We start from the raw sequence: 22,117 nt of genomic DNA on the forward strand, positions 1-22,117 counted from the left end.
ATACTGAAAGAAGTAATTGGGAAACCACTGGCCTACCTAAAATTTGGATGCCTGTATATTAATTAAAACCATTTTTTGATTATACCACTGGAAAAAATGTGATTTGCCTTTTTGATTTTTAAACATCTCATTATAGCTGAGTGTATTCTTCCTCTTTCATTATTTTCCTATTTTTCTCTCCTAATAATTGAATTGACAGCTTTTATGCTTGCATTCTTTCCTCTTCTATTTGTAGTTGATTATATTAGTTCTATTTGGAAGACACTTGCAAAAATATTTGATTTGTTTTAAAGAAAGGCTTTTTTACTTAAATTACTCTGAAGTGAAAAAATATTTTTCTTAGGGTGGTTTTTTATTTTGGTTTGTTTCTTGTTTCTTTGTTTTGGGGTTTTCTTGTTTGTTTTGGGAAGAGTTGTTTGGGTTTTTGGGTTTTCATTTTCTGACTTTTATTCAGGATCAATATACTAGAGTTTTTATTTTTGAGCAAATGTTGGCCTTTTCTCCATTGCTTTGAGCTGTCACATACAGCTGAGCCTCACTTTCGCCTATGGAAAGGATCAGAAACAGACTTTTTATCTGGGTTGCCAGTCTCTTAATTTCACTGACAGCTTGACCAAAATCAATTATTGCAACTATTTTAATTCCTTTAGTGCTAAAAATAAAATAAATTAAAAAAAAATCTAGATTTTTTTTTTGTTTAACTTATCATATTATAGTTGACTTGTCACACTCAGTAAGCTTGGTTTGTGTGTTTAGTGTCTAAAGGTACTAACGAGAACTATGATGTGTAAACTGAATTACTTGAACCTATATATCTACAGTATGAGTGTGACAATGGAAGATGTTTCCATGTTATGTCATCTTAGTTGCCCCTTCTGGGGTAGATGAGAGGCTTATTCTGCTCTTAAATTTTTGACTGATTGCCAATTTCCTTTTTTTCCCCTCTTTGCATCTTTTCTACTCTGTTTCTTCCTGTGAGCAGATGGTAGAGGCAGCTTTGGGTAAAAAAAAATAAAAATATCGGAATATGGATATTTATATTTTGCATGCTTTGTAAATAAATGATGCAAAAGCTGAAGGCATAATTTAAGAAAAAAAAATTGCAAACATCCCAATAGCAGTGTGACAAGAATACTAATTAAATCAACTATTGTAGGCCAATAGATGGTGCTATTCCATAGCATTAGAAATGCATCGGGCATTTCAAGGTCATGTTACTATAGGCCAAAATAAAAGCTGTTGAGCAAACATGTTTTGCTTTACAGGCATCTCAATCATGCAAGATGTGAATGTGATCTTGATGTATCAAGTCAGTTTTAAATCTCCCAGAATTGTTAAATATTTGAACTATTTTCTTTTGCAAATGTACCACCATGACAACATTAACTCCTATGTATGTATTCAGTAATCAAAGCATTTGAAAAACAAATCTACACTCTTTTGAGTAGTTTAAAGCTTTCCTTAAATAAGAAACAAGGATCATTTTGAAGTTTCTGTACAGCGATACTCTGTTTTATTCAGAAGGTAGAGATTCCTTCCACTTTGTCAACAGTAGTATTTTTTCTAAATGTTTTAAGACAATTACTGCTGGTTTCAACTATGTCACTGAAAGTAACACCTAGATAGTCTTATGAACAGCTTTTTGTAATAGCTTAGCGCTTGGAAAAATGTCTTTTGTTTCAGAGCACTATAGACATGTAAGCATTAGAAATTTGTGTTAAAGTGGTGGAATTCCTCTGTTGGTTCAATAAAATAGGTTGAGTGGGCATTTGTGCTGGGAGGTAGTAGCCATGCCTTGTAATCTGCCCATCTTTCTGCACCATTTTCTTTATACTACAGTACATATATTAAAATGTACTAAGCACTTTTTGAGTTGATTTGAATTTAGGAATGATTTTTTCCTCCTGTGTGAGATTTCATAAATATAGTGTAAGCTATAATAAGTTCCTTTTTTCAATCTGATTATTGAATAGTCTGCAGTTAGATGTATGTCATTTTAAGAGAAATAGAATTATGTTTGGTATTATCTTAATACTTAATTGTCTTGTGTTCGTAGGAGTGGTTTGCTGTTTATGTTGAGCTTAATCAGCAGATAGCAGCCCTTCTAAATGCAGGGGATGAGGAGGACCTTGTGGAATTGAAAGCATTGCAGCAACAGCTGAGTGATGTATGTTACCGACAGGCCAGTCAGCTGGAATTCAGGCAGAATCTATTACAAGCAGCACTTGAATTCCACAGTGTTGCCCAGGATGTAAGTTTTTAACTTTTTAAAGGCTCACCTGTCAATATATTATTGCCTTTGTAGTATAAATGTTGAATACATTGGGAAAAAGTTAGTGGGGTGGGGGAAATATAATGTCACTTGGAAAATGCAGTAGGTCTTCATTTACTAGAATTGAAACATCAAGAAGATGGATTTTCCCTTTTTGAGAAGTGCTTCGTAATGTCTTACATTTCAGTAGCATTTGAAATAATGGTTTAAAAGTTGCTTTTCTTTTCCCCCTCTTGGTTTTTTAATGGAACCTCAATTTGGTGTACTTTTCATAGTTTCTTTTTTAAATTGGCATTTATTCCTTTCCTATACTTGTCTTAAAAAAAAAAAAATCTTGCCTTCCCCTCTACCCATCTAGGGATGCTTGCTCTTGGAATTTTATAGGCAGATGGGTCATTTATCTTTCATCTTGACTTTCATTTCCTATAGATGCAAAGAGAAACTTCTAAAATGACAGATTTCCAAACATTTAGAAGATTGCAGACCCAACCATCTGAAGCTCAAAACTTCTTTTTAAATATCAATATTTCTGTTGCTTTTCATTCTAGTTGTCTCAGCAATTGGATGGCTTACTGGGAATGTTGTGTGTAGATGTAGCACCAGCAGATGGAGCATCAATTCAACAAACTTTAAAACTACTGGAAGAGAAATTGAAAAGTGTTGGTAAGCAAAAATGTTTCTGTATTTCAGATACACACACGAATGCATTACAAGAAAAAAACCCAGTAATCCCATCAGCCCCTAAAACAAAAAAGACAGCAAAAAAAATACCTGTCTCTTCTGATTCCTACCTAAGTAATGCTCCACCTAGCTACCTTTGAGTTGCTTTTGCTATCTACTGCATAGTAGTTCTGTCTGGGAAAATGATCTGGGAATGTTTTCTATTATATGTAAAATGTTTAAAATATATTTGTTATATACCAGTATCATGCATTTCATCTGTAGACAAACCCTTTTCCCTACTAATCATCCTTAATATCTTGGCACTGCAGTGCTTAGATGGTCTCTTTGTCTCCAGAACTGACGCCTTGATGATTGTTCTCCACTCAGAATGCTTATACTGAGTATTTTGCAGTAGCTTTGAATGTGTGTGTTAATAAATGGCACACTTAAGGTCGTTACACTGTCACGCATATACAATAGAATATTTCAGTTGTAATGATCATCTAGTCCAATATGTTATAGAAGCTTTGAAGCAAAATCATACATGGTAGAAGTAGTTATGATTGCAATATAACAGTTTGATGCATAAACTCAATATTCCTTTAGGAAGACAGATAGCAGAGCTGCCAAATAATAGATGTAACAGCAGATTCTAAGGGGTTGGTATATGTATTACAGAAAAACATATTGGCAATATCAGATGCATTACAAAGTAGTAACTTTGTAAACACTGTTACAGTGATAACACTGCTTAGCTGTGATAAATATTTTAGGTATTGTGCAACCGTGTGGATGAAAGACATTAATTAGCTACTTATATGCTGAAAAGTTAATGCTTATTGTCAGCTTTTGTTCCTTTTCTTGTTATCTATTAGGTCATAAAATAGCAAAGCCTTAGCTCTTTGTTAATATAGACAAATGTTCACCCAAACTTAAAAGTTGGAAAGGGTAGCGAAAGGCAGATAGTAATGTCATCTTCACTTTCCAGCCTTCTATCTCAGATTGTGTTGTGTTTCATATCTCTCCTTTGAGGAACAAAAAACAAACAACAAATTTGTAAGAGTGACCATTGACTTCTTTCTTTCTTTTTTCTTTTTTCTTTTTTTTTTTTTCTTTAGACTTAGGCTTGCAAGGCTTGCGTGAGAAAGGTCAAAGTCTTCTTGATCAGATATCTAACCAGGCATCCTGGGCCTATGGAAAAGATGTCACCATTGAAAACAAAGAAAATGTGGACCATATCCAAGGAGTGATGGAAGATATGCAGCTTAGAAAACAAAGGTAATAACAGTTCTAGTCATTAAGATTTTTGTGTGCTAATAAGTCGCTTTATGTATTTTTAAAGAGACCGTTTTGCTTTATCTTCTGTTAAGGGATATAGTACAACTTTAATTTATATTTGTGGTATATTTAAATGGGACAGACATTTCGTGCCTAATCTGTTGTAGCATATTCCTAAATCCAAGCATCTTTTGTATTTTTGGTATTGGATGGAGTATTTGAGTGCTTTCCTGTACTTGTAAATGCTCAAGAATTATGCATTCCTTTTATATGATGTTAGGGAATGGATGCAAGAGGCATCTTTTATATGTTAGCAGTTTGAGATGGAAGGTATACTAAGATTATAATAGTGATGATACCTCTAAAATTATGTATTAATTATTTGCAGACTTGTTTATCTTCTTTTTCACAACCTCTACCCTTTGAGTGTGGCATTTTCACTCCTGAAGACAGGAAGAAAGATGAGATAGTGTTGGGGGACGTAGTGTAAAGGAGGCACAAAGTTCAGTTTTCAAAATGTGGATTTTTTTTGTGAGTTTTTGAAAAAGATAAGGTGGGGAATTAAGTTGCAGTAGGGAAAAATGCTGGAGAGAGTTGAATTTGCAAGAAAGGTGGATTTTGCCATCATCGTCATCCTCCAAGCCTTTCATTGATTAGTTTTTCTTAAAGATGTGGTAGTACTAGATTGGCTATAGCACCGCCTTTTTTTTTTCTACTCAACAGTGTGAAAAGATCAGATGATGTTGCTCATAATTACTGCTGGAACTGCTGAGACAATAAAGTACTCTCCATAGAAAGTGCCTGAACTTTGAGGGCAATGACTGAACAAAGATGTCCCTCTAGGGAACAAGAAGGAATAATGAGCATCAAGTTGCTCATTTTAGGAATGAACTCTACCACCTACAAATTGTTTTCTTAGGGAGCTTAGTGTAAGAAACCATGTGTTTTGATAACACTTAGAGAAAGTATTGTTTTAAGTATGTCCTCTGAATCCTATTTACTTGAGCAGCACTTGTGCTTAGAGGACCAACTGCAAAGAGGTGTAGAGGACCATGTGTCACTGTGCAATAAAATGGCAGCTGGAATTCAGTACTGAGAAGAGAAATGCACACAGGAGAAGGAAAAACTTTATATACATAGTAATGGAGTCTGAACCAGCTGTTAACTTAAAGATAAACATTGAAAATATTTTCCAAAAATTGCTTTAATGTTCAATCATACTATGAGAAGCAAGTAGAATGCTACGGATTATTAGGAAAAGGAATAGAAAATTGAAAGGAAAATGTCATTGTGTGACTGTATAGATTGGTAGTCCATTTGTGTTTTAAGTGTTACACAATTCTGGTCTCTATTCTCAGAAGGGATTTAGAATTGTGGGAAGTCAATGAGAGGATCAAAAAGTCAATAAAATGTTCAGACAAAGGCATGAAGCAGCTTCCAGATGATGAATGATTAAAGAAGGTTCTTCAGCCTGGACAAGAGACAAAAAAGTGTGATAAGGTCTACTGTCTCTCAATAGCATTTAAGAGTAATTTTTACAACACTTTTGTTTTCCCCCGAATTCTATTAAATATTTCTCATTTATATACAGCTGCAGTATAATGTTTATTTCTAGGGGCATTTTGCTGCTTTAGTTATGCTTTTGGAACCCATAAACTGTTTTCCTGCATCATTAGAGCAACAAATTTTCTTTCCATAAGCATCACAGCACTACAGAACATGTAACAAAATGCAGCATGCTAACGAACTGTTCTTTGGAAGTGCTTATGTGTACAAACAGTTTGAAAAAACAGATCCGCGTACACAGTCTTTTGCATCCGCTTATAGTCCTGGTGTTGACATTAGTAATTCCATTTGCACTGGCCAGGAGTCTGAATCTTGCTGCCTACTTAGTAGGCTCTGAAATTGAAATGGAAAGGTCATTCTGCTAAATTTATTAGCTCAGCTCTCACTGTGGAAAGAAAAGAACTTTTAATACTTTTTTAAATTTCTGGCTAGAGAAAGAACTGCAAAATGTGCTTAATTCAGAACAAGAGAATTAGAATTAGTTTTTATATTAACTAAATTGTGAAATGTTTCCTGACAAGTTATAGCAAAGGACATCATCATATAAGGGTTCAATTATTACAATCTTTGGTTACCTAAAAAGAAAAATTGGAAGATGTATTAACATCTTTTAAACAGTCCTCATTTTATTCACCAAGAAAACTTTGCCACCAGCCCACAGCAGAATTCAGAATTATGCCAGACTTAAGCCAGCTTTCACCTAGACTCCTAGTAGGACCTGTCTTAACCATGTAAGCCTCTGTGTTAGCTGCACATCTTACCAGTGCAACAAGGTAAAGAACCTGCAATGCAGCTGGAAGGCCTTGTAGCTGCTGCTGGTGTTTCTGTCTATAGCATAGCTGTGTGGGGAGTCTTGAGGATCATGATTTCAGTGGGTTGTAGTGCTCAGTTCTATTTATTGCATGTTTCTTACTGTTATGCGAGGCATTACATATTTGGGCCAAGCTAAGCAGCACAAAAATACCTTAATCATCTTTTCATGAACACTTGCATCTTAATGCTGCTCACTGAAAACATTGCTGTCAAACTCAGAATGTATTGTGTCTGCTAGGCATGTGTGAGTGAGTCTGTCTGTGCTACTGTTTAAGGTGTGAGGATATGGTGGACGTGCGACGACTGAAGATGCTTCAGATGGTACAGTTATTTAAATGTGAAGAGGATGCTGCTCAGGTATGGAAATGCCTTCACAATTTCATCATTCTGGTCCTTGTAGTCCACTGGCTAAACTTATGGGCATTGTTAGTTGCACAGTATTATTTTTGTCACTTTCAAATGTAGTTTTATTTATTGAGTTTGTATAGTGAAAATAAAGGATTTAGCAATGACTGAAATTAGTGTATTTGGTGATTGCATGCATGATCTACCGGTTTGATCTCTTAACTTTTTTCCGTATTAAAAGTATGGAAAAACTAGTACTGAAGTTACTTCACCGTTCTGGATTAATTTCCTTTAATTTATCAGGGTTTATTCTTTAAACTTCTGTTTTTAAGGCAGTAGAATGGTTAAGTGAACTGCTGGATGCTTTGCTGAAGACACACATCCGATTGGGAGATGATGCTCAAGAAACAAAAGTTTTACTGGAGAAACATCGAAAATTTGTTGATGTTGCACAGGTGAAATGAATTTCTTTTTTAGCAATATGGGGTTTCTACAATTTCAGAAGATCTCCTAAATAAAATTGGTAACTGTGTGGACAATCATAGAACAGCTGTTGCTAGTCTTAATGGCTTGCCTCAATGCTTGAATGAAGAAATCATGATTGTTGGAATTGGTGATGAGCCTAATGAGATTTTGAAGTTCCATCAGTAGACTGCAACGCTGTGGTTTACAACCTTAGTTTATTCTGCTTCAGATAGGCAACGAACACCACAAAACATAAATTTCACATTGACTTTCTTTAAAAGGCATATATTTCAAAGTCTTTATAAAGACGACTTTTGAAAGACTGCAATCCAAGTACTGAAATATGGATGAGCCACTGGGTTTCAGTCTATTTTGTGCTGTACTTCATGACACAGAGCCTGTCTTTCTGTTGGTTTTCCAGATAGTTGACTGTGTATGATGGTCCTGCTTGTACAAGTAGTTTTGACACCAGCAGCATTAGTGGTTGAACAGAACTGACAGCTTTAATTCTTGGCTGTAGCAGTCAGCTAATGAATCCTGCTGTACAAGAGTACTGAAATTCACTGGAGCCATAGGGCATGTTTGCACTCTGGTTTGCAAATCCTGAATATGCAAACAGATGCTGGGTATATGTGAAAGAATTTAAGAATAGAAAGTGTACAAGCTGAGCCTTTTTTAGGAATGTCCAATTCAGACTTGCCAGTTAACAGATGTAATGTTTTCAAGTTGCACCTGTTACACTGGAACGGATTTTCTCTTTTGATGAATTAGAACTGTCAATGACAGGAGGGTAGCTTGCTGTTTAGAATGATGTGCCACAAAGCACCTGGATGCTGAGTGACCACAGATATGGTGACAGTGAAGTCAGTGAGACAGTCATCTTGGCAGCAGATATCAAGTATCCTATGTAAGACGCAAGCAACTATTTGATATTTTCAGGAAGCTCTTTTGCCAGTGTGAAGGCTAGACAACAGGAGATTATTTAGTTGAATTTTTTGCTCTTTAAAAAAATTAATACTTGGACAGAGTTTTCTAATTGACCAGATTAGTTCAATATACTTTGTGGACCTAAATTGAGGAGGTTTCATAAACTTGTCTGCTGTTATTTTAAGATGCTAATTAACTCCCAAGTTAAATGCAGAGTTTTTATGTGTACTTTCTTTCCCATCCCTTCCAACTTTTAGAGTACTTACGATTATGGGAGACAGTTACTGCAGGCAACTGTTGTCCTGTGCCAGTCCTTGCGGTGCACTTCAAGGTCCTCAGGGGACACACTTCCAAGACTGAACAGAGTGTGGAAACAGTTTACAATAACTTCTGAAGAAAGAGTCCACCGGCTGGAAACGGCTGTTGCATTTCATTCAAGTGCTGAAAAGGTGAGTGTTGTGGTTTTAAGAAGAAAGCAATTTACAGTATGTATCTCTAATACTGACAAGAAAATTGCATATGACTGCAAAAAAGCCAGCCTTGTACATGGTAAAAGAAAACAAATTAATTCTGTCATTGAAGAAGAGCATGGATGCAAAGTTGATTCATATGCTGCTTTTATTCATTTCTTGTTTGTATTAATGGAAGATACTTTGAATTTGTAGGCATTGAGAGTTGCTGGAGGTTCACAATAGCAGAAATATATCATCTATGCTGCCACAAATGGCTAAAAAAGTTTTAGCCTGATACCAAATTAGAATTCAGTGGTTCATAAACTCCTAAGATTTGTCTCAGTTCATGTTACGAGCATTCTTTCATTTTTGCAGTAGTTAATTGCTATGTTTTTAGGTAATCATAAGTTTTAAAAAAGTGGATAGCTGAAAAAATAATGCTCTTGCTCAAAACCATAATTCTCCTAGTACTATCGTGACATATTAATGAGTCTGTGAGGAAAATGTACTGTTAATATCCATGCTGCTTTGGAAAAAAGTAAGTAGCAGCAGAGGGAGAAGTGGAAGAAAATACAGAATTAAGTACCAGTATTGCTGTAGGTGAACCTGCTTTGGTGGGGGGGGGTTAGACTAGAAGATCTCCAGAGGTCCCTTCCAACCCCTACTATTCTGTGATTCTATTGGTTCCCAATCCTGTCTTGAAACACTTGTGTTCAGACTCTTTTAATCCCACCTGTTCTGTGCCAGATGTGGATTTTAGTTTTGAAAGGGCTTGTAAGGGGCCCTTCAGTATTCATGCTTATAGAATAAAATAGTCTATTCAGTTGGAAGGGACCTACAATGATCATTTAGTCCAACTTCCTGACCCATTCAGGACTGACCAAGTTAAAGCATGTTAAAGGCACTATCCAAATGCCCCTCAAACACTGACAAGCTTGGGGCATCAACCACCTCTCGAGGAAGCCTGTTCCAGTGTTTGACCACCTCTTGGTAAAGAAATGCTTCCTAATGTCCAGTCTAAACCTGCCTTGACACAGCTTTGAACCACTCCCGTGTGTCCTGTCACTGGATATCAGGGAGAAGAGCTCAGCACCTCCTTCTCCTCTTCCCCTCCTCAGGAAGCTGTAGAGAGCAATGAGGTCGTCCCTCAGCCTCCTTTTCTCCAAACTAGACAAGCCCAAAGTCCTTAGCTGCTCCTCATGGGACATTCCTTCTAGCCCTTTCCCCAGCTTTGTCGCCCTGCTCTGGACACATTCAAGGGCCTTCACATCCTTCTTAAATTGTGGGGCCCGGAACTGCATGCTGTATTCAGGGTGAGGCTGCACCAGTGCTGAATACAGCAGGATAATGGTTTCTTCCATTTTTATATGGAACCTGTCTTGATGCAGGTTACTGTTTTTATGCATTTTATGTTTGTTGCTGGAATATTGTCTAGCAAGACTATTTTTTTCTTTTTTGTTCCCTCTTAGAAGTAATGTAAAATGTTCTAGTACAGAACAGTGGTAGCCCTGAACTATCTTCTCAGTGTAACTTAATTGATATTTTCCTTTCTTGAATTATATGAATATTTCAATTGATCTCATAAATGTGGTAATAAAGATGCTGAAAGTGTTCACTCTGCTAGTTAGTGGCACTTAAAAAGCTACATGCTACCCTTGTCTACTTTATTCTGCATTTCCTTATTTTTTAACAGATTTTGCAAGAATGTCCAGAGCAGCCTGAAGCTTTTAATGAAATGGAGCAATTTGATGAAATTGAAGCAGTTGGGAAATCGCTGTTGGACAGACTAACAGTGCCTGTAGTTTATCCTGATGGGTATGCAAAATGTTTCTCTAATGCCTATTGAACATGCTTTTGGTAAACTTTCATAAGTCTCGTATGCAGAAGAATCCTGAATGCTTATTGCTGAAATTAGTGTGCCACCTTTTTAATACTCATTAAAAATTCTTTCCCATCTTTTCACAGAAAGCAGGCAGGTCCAGTTTCAAACTTTCCAAAGACAATGTGCCTGCTTTTTTGAAGAAGTGACTTTTTTCATACTCAGTAATTATTAGATTTATTTATTTTACACCAGCAAAGTACGTAGAAGTAACAGAAGAATGACCAGTCTCAATCTCTTCTCCCTGAAAAAAAGATACCAGATTTGAATTGTAGTATTTTGATTAATTTACTTGCAATTGTATCTGAAGTCTCTAAGCCAGTACATTGACGATAAATTTACATTTGATTTATTCAGCAAATAAAACAGTACTTCCCTTGTGAGCTATTCATACTAATTTAAAATTGGTGGCTGTCTGGAGCTACAAAAGCAAATTGAATTTGGAATCTCAGCCATAATAAAACTCATTTCACTGTTCAGTAAAATACACTTGTCCATTGTGATGCTGAGCTTGTAGCTAATTTCTTCTACCTGAGTATAACCAAGCCTTGGAACTAGTCTGGGTGTGTAGGATCCCGCACCATAGTGAATGAGATCTGAAATCAATATTTTGAATTAGAGGCTGAAACCTTTTGAGATGGTGTCAGGCAATTGCATTATTGGTTACCTAAAGTCGATCTGAAAAATACAGTTATGGGAAGCTGGTCATGAAAACTAATTTCCTGTCATCTTATTTCCAAAATATGCTCCCTATGCAGTATAGTTTTCTTCAGTAAGGAGTGCTACCCATGAAGGTGGACCCAAGCCTGAACTAGTAGTGATTTTTACTGCCCTTTCAGTAGTGTATTTGAAAATAGTGGAGGATTTTCATAGCCCTGGGCAGGGGGAGACGGGATGGGGACAAAAACAAACCAACAACCAAGTGTGTTATGCTCCCTATGGAAGATGATGTTTGCCACACTTTGAGGTTTGAGTTCTAACACAATACTTCTATAGCTATAGGTACATACACGCCTGTATTTTAGGCTGACTGGCTGAGTCCTGAATATTATTTCTGACACTTCTGGTATTTTAGCAGAGATCTGTGTGTGTTCCTCCTCAAAAGTGGGGTCTTAGCTGTCCTAAATACCAGGATCTCCCACTCATCATCCCTAGGTATACTGGTTTTGAAGCATTTAACAAACAATTTGCAAAGGGTTCACTCATTAGTAGAAATAGTTTAAGATATGTGGGAACATGCATTTGTCATAAACTTGGAAGCTTCTTTGTCAGCCTCTTCACCACTTTGGACTTTTGTCAGTATCTTCTTGGAAGTCCGGGTCACTGTTCCCTGTCCTGCTCATGGCTTCTAGCCTGCATGAGGAAAAACATCTGCCCATACTGTGATCCTGTGTGCAGTTGTGCAGTCTGCTGTCTTTGGAGTTTCCTCATCAAACTAGTCTATTCTTCTGCTTATGCCTGTCCCCTCACTCTATCTGAAATCCTTCGTCTTACCACCATTTCCAAAGTCTTCCATGTGTGTGCTTTGTGATTATATTTGATACCTGTTCTTCTGAAACGTATTCTGTTCAAATCCTCCTTTTGCTGACAGCTTGGTTAGTGGTTTTGCTAACGTTTCAGCTTTCCTTTTTGTTCTGTTTGAATGAGAGAAATCAATTACACAGCTATGGGTTCTTTTCATTTTGAAAGATAGATGACATAATTTGACAGCATGTGGCTGATTTCACATACACAGTCCTTCAATAATTCAGCAATTGTATAGCCTCAGAAGTCATGTATAGACAGATTTCCTTGAGTTGTCAGTACTCAAAACTACTGGTGTGATTTGGGGGGGTAGCTGGAGAACGGTGGTAAAAAATACTGTTAGGAAGTACCTAGTTGCACTTACATAACAGCACCTTGCTGTTGGGAGAATCTTTTGGGTATAAAAGGGTCACTTAGTATTTGTAATAATTTCAGCAAGATCTGCTGTCAAGTCTCATCACTGAGTCCCCAAAGCCTTTTAAAGGTGGCTTTTAAATTTCAAAAGGAAAAAGTGCTTATATTTCTTACCTGCTTTGTGGTTTTTGGTGTCATTTACATGTATATTCATGCATTGTCTTACTTGTCACTGATAACTTTTTGTGGCGCTTTTCTTTTAGGTCTGAGCAGTACTTTGGGAGCCCAAGTGATATGGCTTCTGCAGCAGAACACATTAGAGAGAAGATGAAGCTAGTTAGCCTGAAAAAGCAGCAGCTGAGACAACCAGAAGACACTACCCCAGAGAGCTAATACTGACCCTTATCTATGAGTTCATAATAGGACTTCAGTTTGTAATCCAGCATGTTGTTTGCATATTACAGAATTTGGCATAATATATTAAAATGCATTTCACAGCGGTTATAAGTCACATCTTTTTTCAGAGTAAATGTTCTCAGCATCTTAACACTGTACATCTATCAAGCCATAATTATTTAACATGCTATGAAACCATAGATTCCAAGTATCTTATGAAAAGGAACTGTAAACTTTGCACTGAAATTTGCTGTAAAGCTTTACCTGACCTGTCAGCTGCTTCTTAGTTAAACAGCTGATGCAAGCTTTGTATGGTGCTAATGAAAGTGTTAGGAGTTCCATATTATGAAATTGTAGTTCTTTGCTTCCCCCTATGCCCAGGTGATGTAGTAATTTTAGACTGTAGGTAGAGTTCCTGCAGTGTAGACAGTGGTGACCCTATAATTTTAATTTGAAATACTTTAAAAAAAAAAATACCATTTTTATTGTGCCAGTATGCAACCTGCCCATCAAATCTTTGATATATCAGAATTCATTAAACAGATGTTTTCCTATTTGTATTGATAATGTATTAAGAGCTGTTTGTGCTTAATAAAAATCATCTTTTTAAAATCTAATATAAATTTGCTCTGGTTTGTATTCCCAAATGTAATTTGTGTTATATTTTTATGACAAATGGTAGTAAAAATCATCAGTCCCCCAATATATTTACAAATTCTGTATAATTTTTCTTTATTCTTTAACACACTGTAGCTAAAAGGGGAACTGCTCTTGAACTATTATTAATAGGAATGAGTGTGTTTGGGTTTTTTGTAATTTGATAGCAGTACTTACACAAAAATAAGATAGTATGTGTGTAAGTTGGTGTTACATTAATAATAGTTTTGTTTCCATATTAGTGGTACCCATCTCTTGTGCTTTATTTCTAAGTCTTGTCTCCCTTTCAGTGGAGAATCTTGAATAATGTGAATATCCCTGGTAGTACCTTCGAGGTTAAAGATTTTCATGTGATGAAAAATGATTAACATGAAGTTCATAAATATCTTAAAACCATAAGATTAGTAATAAAATGAAATTTATTGAGAGGGGAATTGGATTGAAACAAAGTCAGCTGTGTGCATAAATTGGTTACTTGTTACTCTTCAGGATTTAATCTGGATAAATTCAATATTACATTTACTGGAAGATGATGTGGTATCTGACCATTTTAAAATACTGTGTGTGAAACAAACAACTGTGTGCTTAAGTACCTTAGGTTATCTCACTATTTTGGGCACAGTACAGATAATGCTCTCTTCCTGCAGGTGTTGTTATTACTCTGCAGGTTTTCTTGATGGATCTTTCATTCAAATATTACATTTACTTATTTGTCTCTGTTTCCACATTTTCCTCACAGGAGGAAAGTGATGTTTCAAAGCAATGTCTCTATGAAAAATAATAATTCAAAATTAATGGCTTCTCTGTAACTTCAGTGATAAATGTATTTTTTTATTCAGGGTATTTTGGCAGAGGAAATCCAATTACTTTTTGATGCATTTGATGCAATGGTACAATATTACATTACTAGTTTAAAAGCAACTGAAGTTTCACAGACCTTATTTATAAAGAGAGGTTTTCAATATAATGTTTTAAAATTTAATGTTCAATTCCATTTGAAAAAGCTACTGTTACTATGGCCAATACTTGAATGAGATAAATTTATTTAGAAAGAACCTAAACATGAAAAATCTACATATTTTTAATACAAAGCACAAACACAAAAGTAAATTAAGATAATAATTATGAATAAGCACTGTATCTCCAGTTCTGCAGCATTTGTTTGTAAATTGAATCTACTTACAGTAAATAATGGTCTGCAGTATTAAAATCCCATTAAAATATTAGGTTACAGTAAGCACATATTACAAACACTGAGATTATTTGCAGATTTTTATTTTATTTTTTATTCTATTTTTATTCTGTTTAAGGTCTCAATAATGTGTGCAAAACCAGAGTGGTATCAGAAGCTCCTAACATGTTCGTGTGACAGCTGCGCATACAACTGGGGACTGATGGCTGTTCACCCTAATGACCCCAGTGTTAATTTTGGCTCAGTGCACAGAGTCCAGTGTCGAGGCTGTTCTTATCTGTCGCCCAGCATTCCTAGAGGCCAGTGGATTCTGACTTCCACCCTGTTGTCTTGAATAGAGTCTCTGATACAATCCCTTGGGCTATGCCAGCTTTTCCCCTCTCTCTCTCTGCTCCCTTCCCCTTCCTCTTTGGAATCCCTTGCCTTTAGGGAAATCAAGCGGCTGGTAAGGTGCTATTTATCAGCACTTTGCAATTTGCCTGTTTTTCTATGTATTGGGGATGATGGCAAGTAGTTTTCTAGGTCATGTTGCGTGAGTCTGAGTAGTTCTGAATCCTTCCTATAAAATCTGAGACTTCCTATCTTACTGAAAGAATGGAATAAACACCATCTGTTAAGAATACTATTGAATATAACATTTTTGTACTTGTCTTAGTCAATTTACCATCTGTGGTTGTACTTGCTATTGAGCCTTTAGAAACACAGAACCATTAATAGCATACAAAGTCGGTTATATATGTATATATACTTCTGGGGAATTGAAATTGACAGTTGGACTTGATGATCTTAGAGGTCTTTTCCAATCTTAAAGATTCTATGAGATCAGATGTTAGAAAAATACACTGGGCTATCATTTTAAAATCATTGATTCCCACAATTATCCCACTTTTGTTTCCTCCACTTAAATAGTCCTATTGTTGTAGTACTGATGCCTGTAAACACTGCATCTTAATTGGAAATTATTAAAAATTGACTAATTGTATGCCTTTTGCAAGGATATGGAGTCAAGGAGTTCTTCAAGATGTTTTGCATCTGATGCTCAGTGGAGGTAGTTTTGTTGTGAAGATTTACTGTGTGGAAATACAGGTAAGACTAAATAACTATGCAAAAATTACTTTGGTTTCCTGCTTCTAATGGGTCCCTCTGTACAGATCTCCCAAACACATAGTAGTTTAGAACCATTTTTCTGTGAATTCAAGGTCATTTTGGAACCTGAAGGTGAAACATTAAAGAAACCTGTAAGAACAGATCTGATTCTGTCAAATTGGAAAACAACATATTAGTCAAATATCAAAGATACTCATCAAAAGCAGATGCTTCTGCGACTGTAAAATTTTAGTTAGGCTAGTACAAGAACGTATAAGATAGGATATATTAAAAAATATTTAATAATATGTAAGGTATTAATGATACACTTAAGCTCAAAATAGCAATGAAAATTAAGGCAACAAACAGCTTTCTCTTTTCCTGTCAGAGTTGACTTTAGTTTACATAGTTATCTCTTACAGCAAAGATTATGAGAATATAATATAAAGACAAGGGGAAGGCTGAATCAGGATATAAATTCCTCTTTTGAATGGAGAGGAGAAAAACGTATACTTTCTTAAAATTTCAAACATGCTAAGGAAATAGAAAACATTAAAAAGCAAAATGAAAATTCCAATTTTTTTTTTTTTACTTCAGTTGGAAAACTTCAGCTAATTTTCCAGGTACTACTGATCCTTACAGTTTATAAGCTAGAGAGCAGAGAGCTAGACTTAACATTTCAAACTTACGAAGCACAAAGAAAAGCAAAAGAAACTTTAATTGGTCTTAAACTTACCATTTTGGCACATCCTAAGAGTAGGTTGTTGGGGGAAACAACTGGTTGTGTTAGCAAGAGTTTTGCAGATAATTTACTTTAGCGATGAACAGAAATGGCAATATATGATTTTTATTGCATTTTAAATAATAATGCTGTTTGGCACTTTAATGACAGCATTGAAATGTCAAATGTGTTGTGACTACCTAATGCTACAGCTTTTTGTGCACAGGTGACTAGCACACAAAGCATGCTTAAAAGCTTACAGTAATTTAAAACTGTCAAGCATGGGGTTTTATGGTTCTACAATTTAAAATAGATATTTTCCATATTAGCAAGCCTTTTAGCTGTTCTGCAAGCAGCTAGCCATTGATTACTGTCACACACCACTGATGCAAGATCCTGTCAGGAACCTCTAGTGCACTTTGGATCTGTATGCAAAGGGGAGGAATACTATATGCTATGTAAAATATCCTATTGATTTCTTAAACATCTGTGCTTAAAATGTCTGAGTAGACCCAACGTAACTATATCTAGTTTCCGATACTCGGTATGTAATTGTCTTTGGGAAGGCTGATTTAGCCACAGATTATCTGTCAAACCTCTGTAGCAAGCCATGCCCCTGAGTGCACGTGACCAAAAGGACCTATGCCACTACTTTACACAGCCAGCTAAACCATGGTTTCTACTTAGGACTGTACTTACTTCTTCTGAGGATCCTGATGTTACATATCCCAATCTTATTCTGTCTACTCTGCTACAATACTGTCACTGTCAGAAGGCAGCATGCGTGTTAGGTAGATTAGAAAATAATGAAAAGGAGGTCTCATGGTAGCTGTGGGTCCTAGAACATGAGCAGTAAGATGCTTGGGCAGTTCTGTGTATGTATGTATTTGGCGCAGAATAAAGCCGTGACACCTCAAGGCAGAAAAGCCCTGAGACTTCTGTGAAGTCCTGAGAATCACTGGCTCTATTTGAATGGATATAAATGCTCCCCACATAGTAAGTTTATAAGTTGGGCGTTAAAAAATGTTACTTATCCCTTACCAAGATCTTACACCAAACATTAATTCTAAGCATCTATAAATCACAGAAATGAAATGGAGAGTGAAGCTTAGCTGGAAGAACTGCCTCTCAGAGGAACTGACGGAAGACCTGTTACTTGAGATGTTTTATATCAGAACAAAGCATGAACAAATACCTCTCAAAAATCTTGATTTTTATTTGTTACTGTTCTCCACTTTGGCAGGAGCAGTCAATGTGTTCATTTCAGTGGCATAATTTTCAGATACGGTTCACTGTGTTATGTTTGGTTTGCAGTGTACAGATTGCCATCTCAATTTTAGGGTTTCTGCTTCCTGTGTTCGTTTTCTCAGCAAGAGTTGCAGATGCTGTGTAAGTGACAGCACATTCCCACTGTCACTGCTGACTTTCCAGGCATGCCTGGATTGCTCACGATCCCCGTGCCTCACAGGATCATAGGTTGCAGAGTTCCAGTGGGCTGGAGAGCTCCAGTAGGATGTTCCTCTCGAGTACTATGCCAGGATCTTTTTTTTTTTTTAATGCCCTGGCCAAGTGATAAGTGTCTTTTAACATTCCATTCTCCTTTTAAGGTTTTTAGACCACTAGGAAAGTAGTTTTCATGGTGTCTTAACCATTTCCACAGGCAAGTATACAGCATGGTTACTTGATATTTGTTGTGATTGTGTGATGTGAGTCTGACTTTTAGAAACTTGGGAACAAGCCATATTCTAAACTGGTACTAAGTGCAGACTGTTCTCTTTCTGAACCCTTGTACGCAGCTCTGCATGCCTCTATTGGATGATAGATAACTGCAAGCTAGTCTCAGCAGAGTGAGGATTGTACAATGTACTCAACACATTTGACTGCTACTCCGTATATCTGTGGTGATGATGCGAACGTGATGCCCCACTGTCTGTTTTATATCACTTGCTGCCTCTCAGAGCGTGGCCTTCCTCCTCTCAAAGACAAATGTATCCAAAGAAACACAGTAATGTGGTCAGCTGTAGCCAGGGTTTTTATTAATGCTTTTCTTGAAACAGCATCAAAAGACTGCAGTGAGCCACATGCTCAATGAGCCTTGTAACGTTTTTATTTCCACCCATTGTATATGGCCAATTCGTTAGGTAGCTGCTACTTGTAGGCATCATTTCATGGTGCATTACCTCTGCAGAAAAGCCAGGCCACTTGTTCCTGCACATGACAGAAAGGTGAACTATTGGAGTTTTTTGCTATTAGCTGTTACCTCTTCTCTAGGTATTGTTTTGTCTTCTCACTCTTATCAGAGAAATGTTCACATTTACCACTAAACTGTCTTCTTCGCTAACAATTTTGTCAGAGACTTTGCAAGTGATGCAACAGATCCAACAGTTTTAAGAGTTCCTTCATTGTTTCCAAAGCAGAATTTACTTTCAGGATGAAATGGTTGCTACTGCCTGTGTGTGTGTTGGGAGGGGATGACAGCTGCATTCTCTGCTTCACAGGGTTGCTAAGAAGGAAACCTCATTTATATTGGGAGTGGGTGAGATTTTATAGTCATGGAAATCATGCACACACCCAGAGGATATAAAAAGCATAGCTCAAATAATTTTCATCTTAGAACAGTGAGGTGATGGGGTTTTTTCCTATATATGGTGGTGAGACCTAAAGAGCAGTAGTCAGCAATAAGAAAGGAGGGAAAACCAAGGAAGTGTTGTAAGAGTTTAATTTACAATGAAAACACTTACAAAAATCCTGTGGTGTCAACAGGTGGACTGTAAGGAAGTTTGGGAAGATCAAGCTCATCCTTTGAAGGCAGTTAATCAAATAACCTGCAAACAGAAGAAATGTTAGCACAGCGAGAAAGAATAACTCAGAGAAAGCTGGTTAATTACAGAATATTTACTAAATATCAGATCAAGGTGGGGGGGAAGCTATGCAGCCCATGAAGTACTCTTGCATGCTATTTTTATGCCTGGAACACTGAAAGCAAGGTTCTAAAACACAGTTACTGCAGAATCCTGCTACATTGAAGAGATGACTTAAGGTACATCATCTACCTCTGCATTCTGAGCAGACTGCTGTGTAATGAAAGGATGATAATGGACTCCTCAAAAGTTTCTATTAACTTAGGCCAAGTTCTGAGATTCCTCATTGAAATGTGGCTTTTAATCTTTCAGCTCTCTCCTGGAATGGCTTATGTTGGATTCAAGCTCTGTGAGTTAAACAATAGAGGCAGTGAAATAGTTTATTTTTTAAACTTTCTCTTGATTTAGCTAAAGAAATAGAAAGACCACAGTAATTGTACAACTGGGGGGAAAAACAAATCTAAATCTAATATTCCATCTTGCAACTTAAGAGATTTTTTTAAATCTGAGGAGTACTGTAAAACATACTGCATGATTTTAAAGAACCAGTGCAAAAATAGACAAATATGAAATATTAGTATTATTATTTTAAATTTACTTGGTATGCATCCCTTTTAACTCAGGGCCTGACAAGATGCCTCAACAGTAACACCCTGATTTATGGTCATTTGCAGATTAGAGGATAGGAACTAACTGGAGCAAAACCTACTGCTCAGCCAGTGACAACATGATATCTTCTGTAAACCTTCTGTAAAAATGTCAGTGTAATTTCAATGTGATCAGTCAAAACCTTAATTTGGAAGTTATTTTGCATTATGTGAGTTTTACCTCAGCACTCTAGCAATGTCGTTGTTGCCAGTGAGGACACAGTACTGGTCTTAGGCCATAACATTCCAGCAGATTAATGTGATATCTGAGAACGTACACCACAGGACTCTGCCTCAGGCATTCTAATATTGAAATTTTGTTAAGGTTAAAACTAAAACAAGAATCTCATTGCAATTTTAAAAATGCAAGAAGTTTACTGTTGTACTTGATTTGATATTTCCTTTCTCCTTCCTTCCTCAATCCCATTACATACAGAGGTCCCCAGTGCGGTTTTGTGTCTGACTGCAAATTTCAGCTATAGTGCTTGCCCCACACTGTGAGGAAGATCACAGGAGATTATACCAGAAAATCTTGTATCCACCATATTATTAAACTTCAATTTGTATCCTTTTTCAAATATGGTGATTATTGTCCTGGGCAAACCTATTTTCAAGTGTGAAATTTAAGGTAATTAAGCAATGGGGATCCTTAATCAAAGCAGCTGACTGCAGAGTTCACTAGAGGACTGGTACTTCAGGAGCAGCTAGTTTGAGAAATTGAAAAAGGTGATCAATAGTAAGTTATTCCACGATTCACAGGAAAAGGCTTTTGTCCTGGCAAAAGGATCCTGGACATGTTACTGGGCGCTTGTGACAGATGAAGCTCTTGGAAAAGATAGATTTGAGCAACTGGTTTATTTGTGTGATCAGCAGTGATGATAAATGTGTATCTGTAAAGTGTCATAGACAGAACCTATACCTTGCAGATCTAACACCGACAGCAATGTCACAGATGGTCAATTTAGTGATTTATTTTGCAGCAATACTGCATTTTTAAAGTGAACTCCTGACTGTGTTCATTCACTGCATATTAGTTAGGCTCTCAGAGGTCTGTTTTATTACATATAATTTAGTTTTTAGAATAAAACCAAACTGGAAGCTCAGATCCAGATGTGATTTAAATTGATCCAACACTTAATGTGACCTTAGGTTCTTGACCAACGTGCGTGCTCTTTCAGCTTGTACCTAACACAGATGTATGAGTAGCAAGATCTTGAACAATGTAGCGCTCTTTCAATACCTTCACGTGGTTCTCTGGCTACAAAGGGCCAAGTGCCATGTGTGCCTTTGCATTTACTGTTGATCATCAGTCCCTAATTCATTCTTGCAACTCTCAACTTCTCCTTTGTCATTCATCAAGACTTCTGCTGGTTCAAACTCTTATCCAATCTTTTGTCTTCCATCTCCCTGTTTGAATTCCTTCATTTTCCTATCATCCTTTTTTTAAAATGTCCTTTCTCCCATTTTATGATATTTTACCATGGTGAGAGCTACATCTCCTGCCTCCTGCTGAATTTCCAGAGGAGAAACCTGAGGTCCCACAGATGGCTGATAATTAATCTGCATGGTGGAAGAACCAGAAGTTGCCTGGAGCAGACAGCAGAACAATTCAGTGGCTCTCCTGAGAGTTTGCCACTTTCATGACTGCTATTGGGCATGAGAGAGAAGAAATGCTGTGTCAAAGTCAAAGGGGTGAAAGCAGCGTTCTTGAAGGCTTGAAGCAATGTTTGACTGCACCTTAGGCACGGCATTGCAGCCACATCACCTGTATAAAGAGCCTGAAGGGACTGTCAGGTGGGAACGTGCTGCCCAGGTGGGCTTTCAGATCCTGGGATGACAATGAGGGAAACTCCAAGGCAGTGTGCACCCTCCAGAGCTGATGCAGAGTCATCATCCCTGGAATCTGCAGTCAAATCCAACAAGGACATGCTGACAGACTACTTCCTGGTTTTCCCTACTACGGCCAGGTAAAGGTACTGATTTTGTGTGTATATATATATCTGGGGTAAGGGAGGCTTC

The 22,117-nt window shown here is 36.8% G+C and overlaps 2 protein-coding genes across 4 annotated transcripts in view; both read left to right on the forward strand.

Moving 5' to 3' along the window:
* The window catches only part of SESTD1 (SEC14 and spectrin domain containing 1), a 58,715-nt gene extending 45,167 nt beyond the window's left edge, over positions 1-13,548 (forward strand). For 2 of the 3 annotated variants that reach the window (XM_075756518.1, XM_075756519.1), the window contains 8 exons: positions 2,057-2,251; positions 2,821-2,935; positions 4,054-4,213; positions 6,868-6,949; positions 7,270-7,392; positions 8,587-8,778; positions 10,475-10,596; positions 12,802-13,548. In XM_075756518.1, coding sequence (XP_075612633.1) covers positions 2,057-2,251; positions 2,821-2,935; positions 4,054-4,213; positions 6,868-6,949; positions 7,270-7,392; positions 8,587-8,778; positions 10,475-10,596; positions 12,802-12,931 — 1,119 coding nt within the window. In that variant the 3' untranslated portion in view covers positions 12,932-13,548. The remainder of the gene's footprint in view (positions 1-2,056; positions 2,252-2,820; positions 2,936-4,053; positions 4,214-6,867; positions 6,950-7,269; positions 7,393-8,586; positions 8,779-10,474; positions 10,597-12,801) is intronic. The other variant, XM_075756520.1, reaches the window with a different exon arrangement.
* Positions 13,549-15,081: 1,533 nt separating this feature from the next.
* Positions 15,082-22,117, forward strand: part of CCDC141 (coiled-coil domain containing 141) — a 108,082-nt gene continuing 101,046 nt past the window's right edge. The window contains exon 1 of the mRNA XM_075756545.1: positions 15,082-15,228. The gene's annotated coding sequence lies outside the window, so the exon portion shown is untranslated. The remainder of the gene's footprint in view (positions 15,229-22,117) is intronic.

This window comes from Balearica regulorum, chromosome 6 (assembly GCF_011004875.1).
Source record: "Balearica regulorum gibbericeps isolate bBalReg1 chromosome 6, bBalReg1.pri, whole genome shotgun sequence".
NCBI classification, from domain to species: Eukaryota; Metazoa; Chordata; class Aves; order Gruiformes; family Gruidae; genus Balearica; species Balearica regulorum.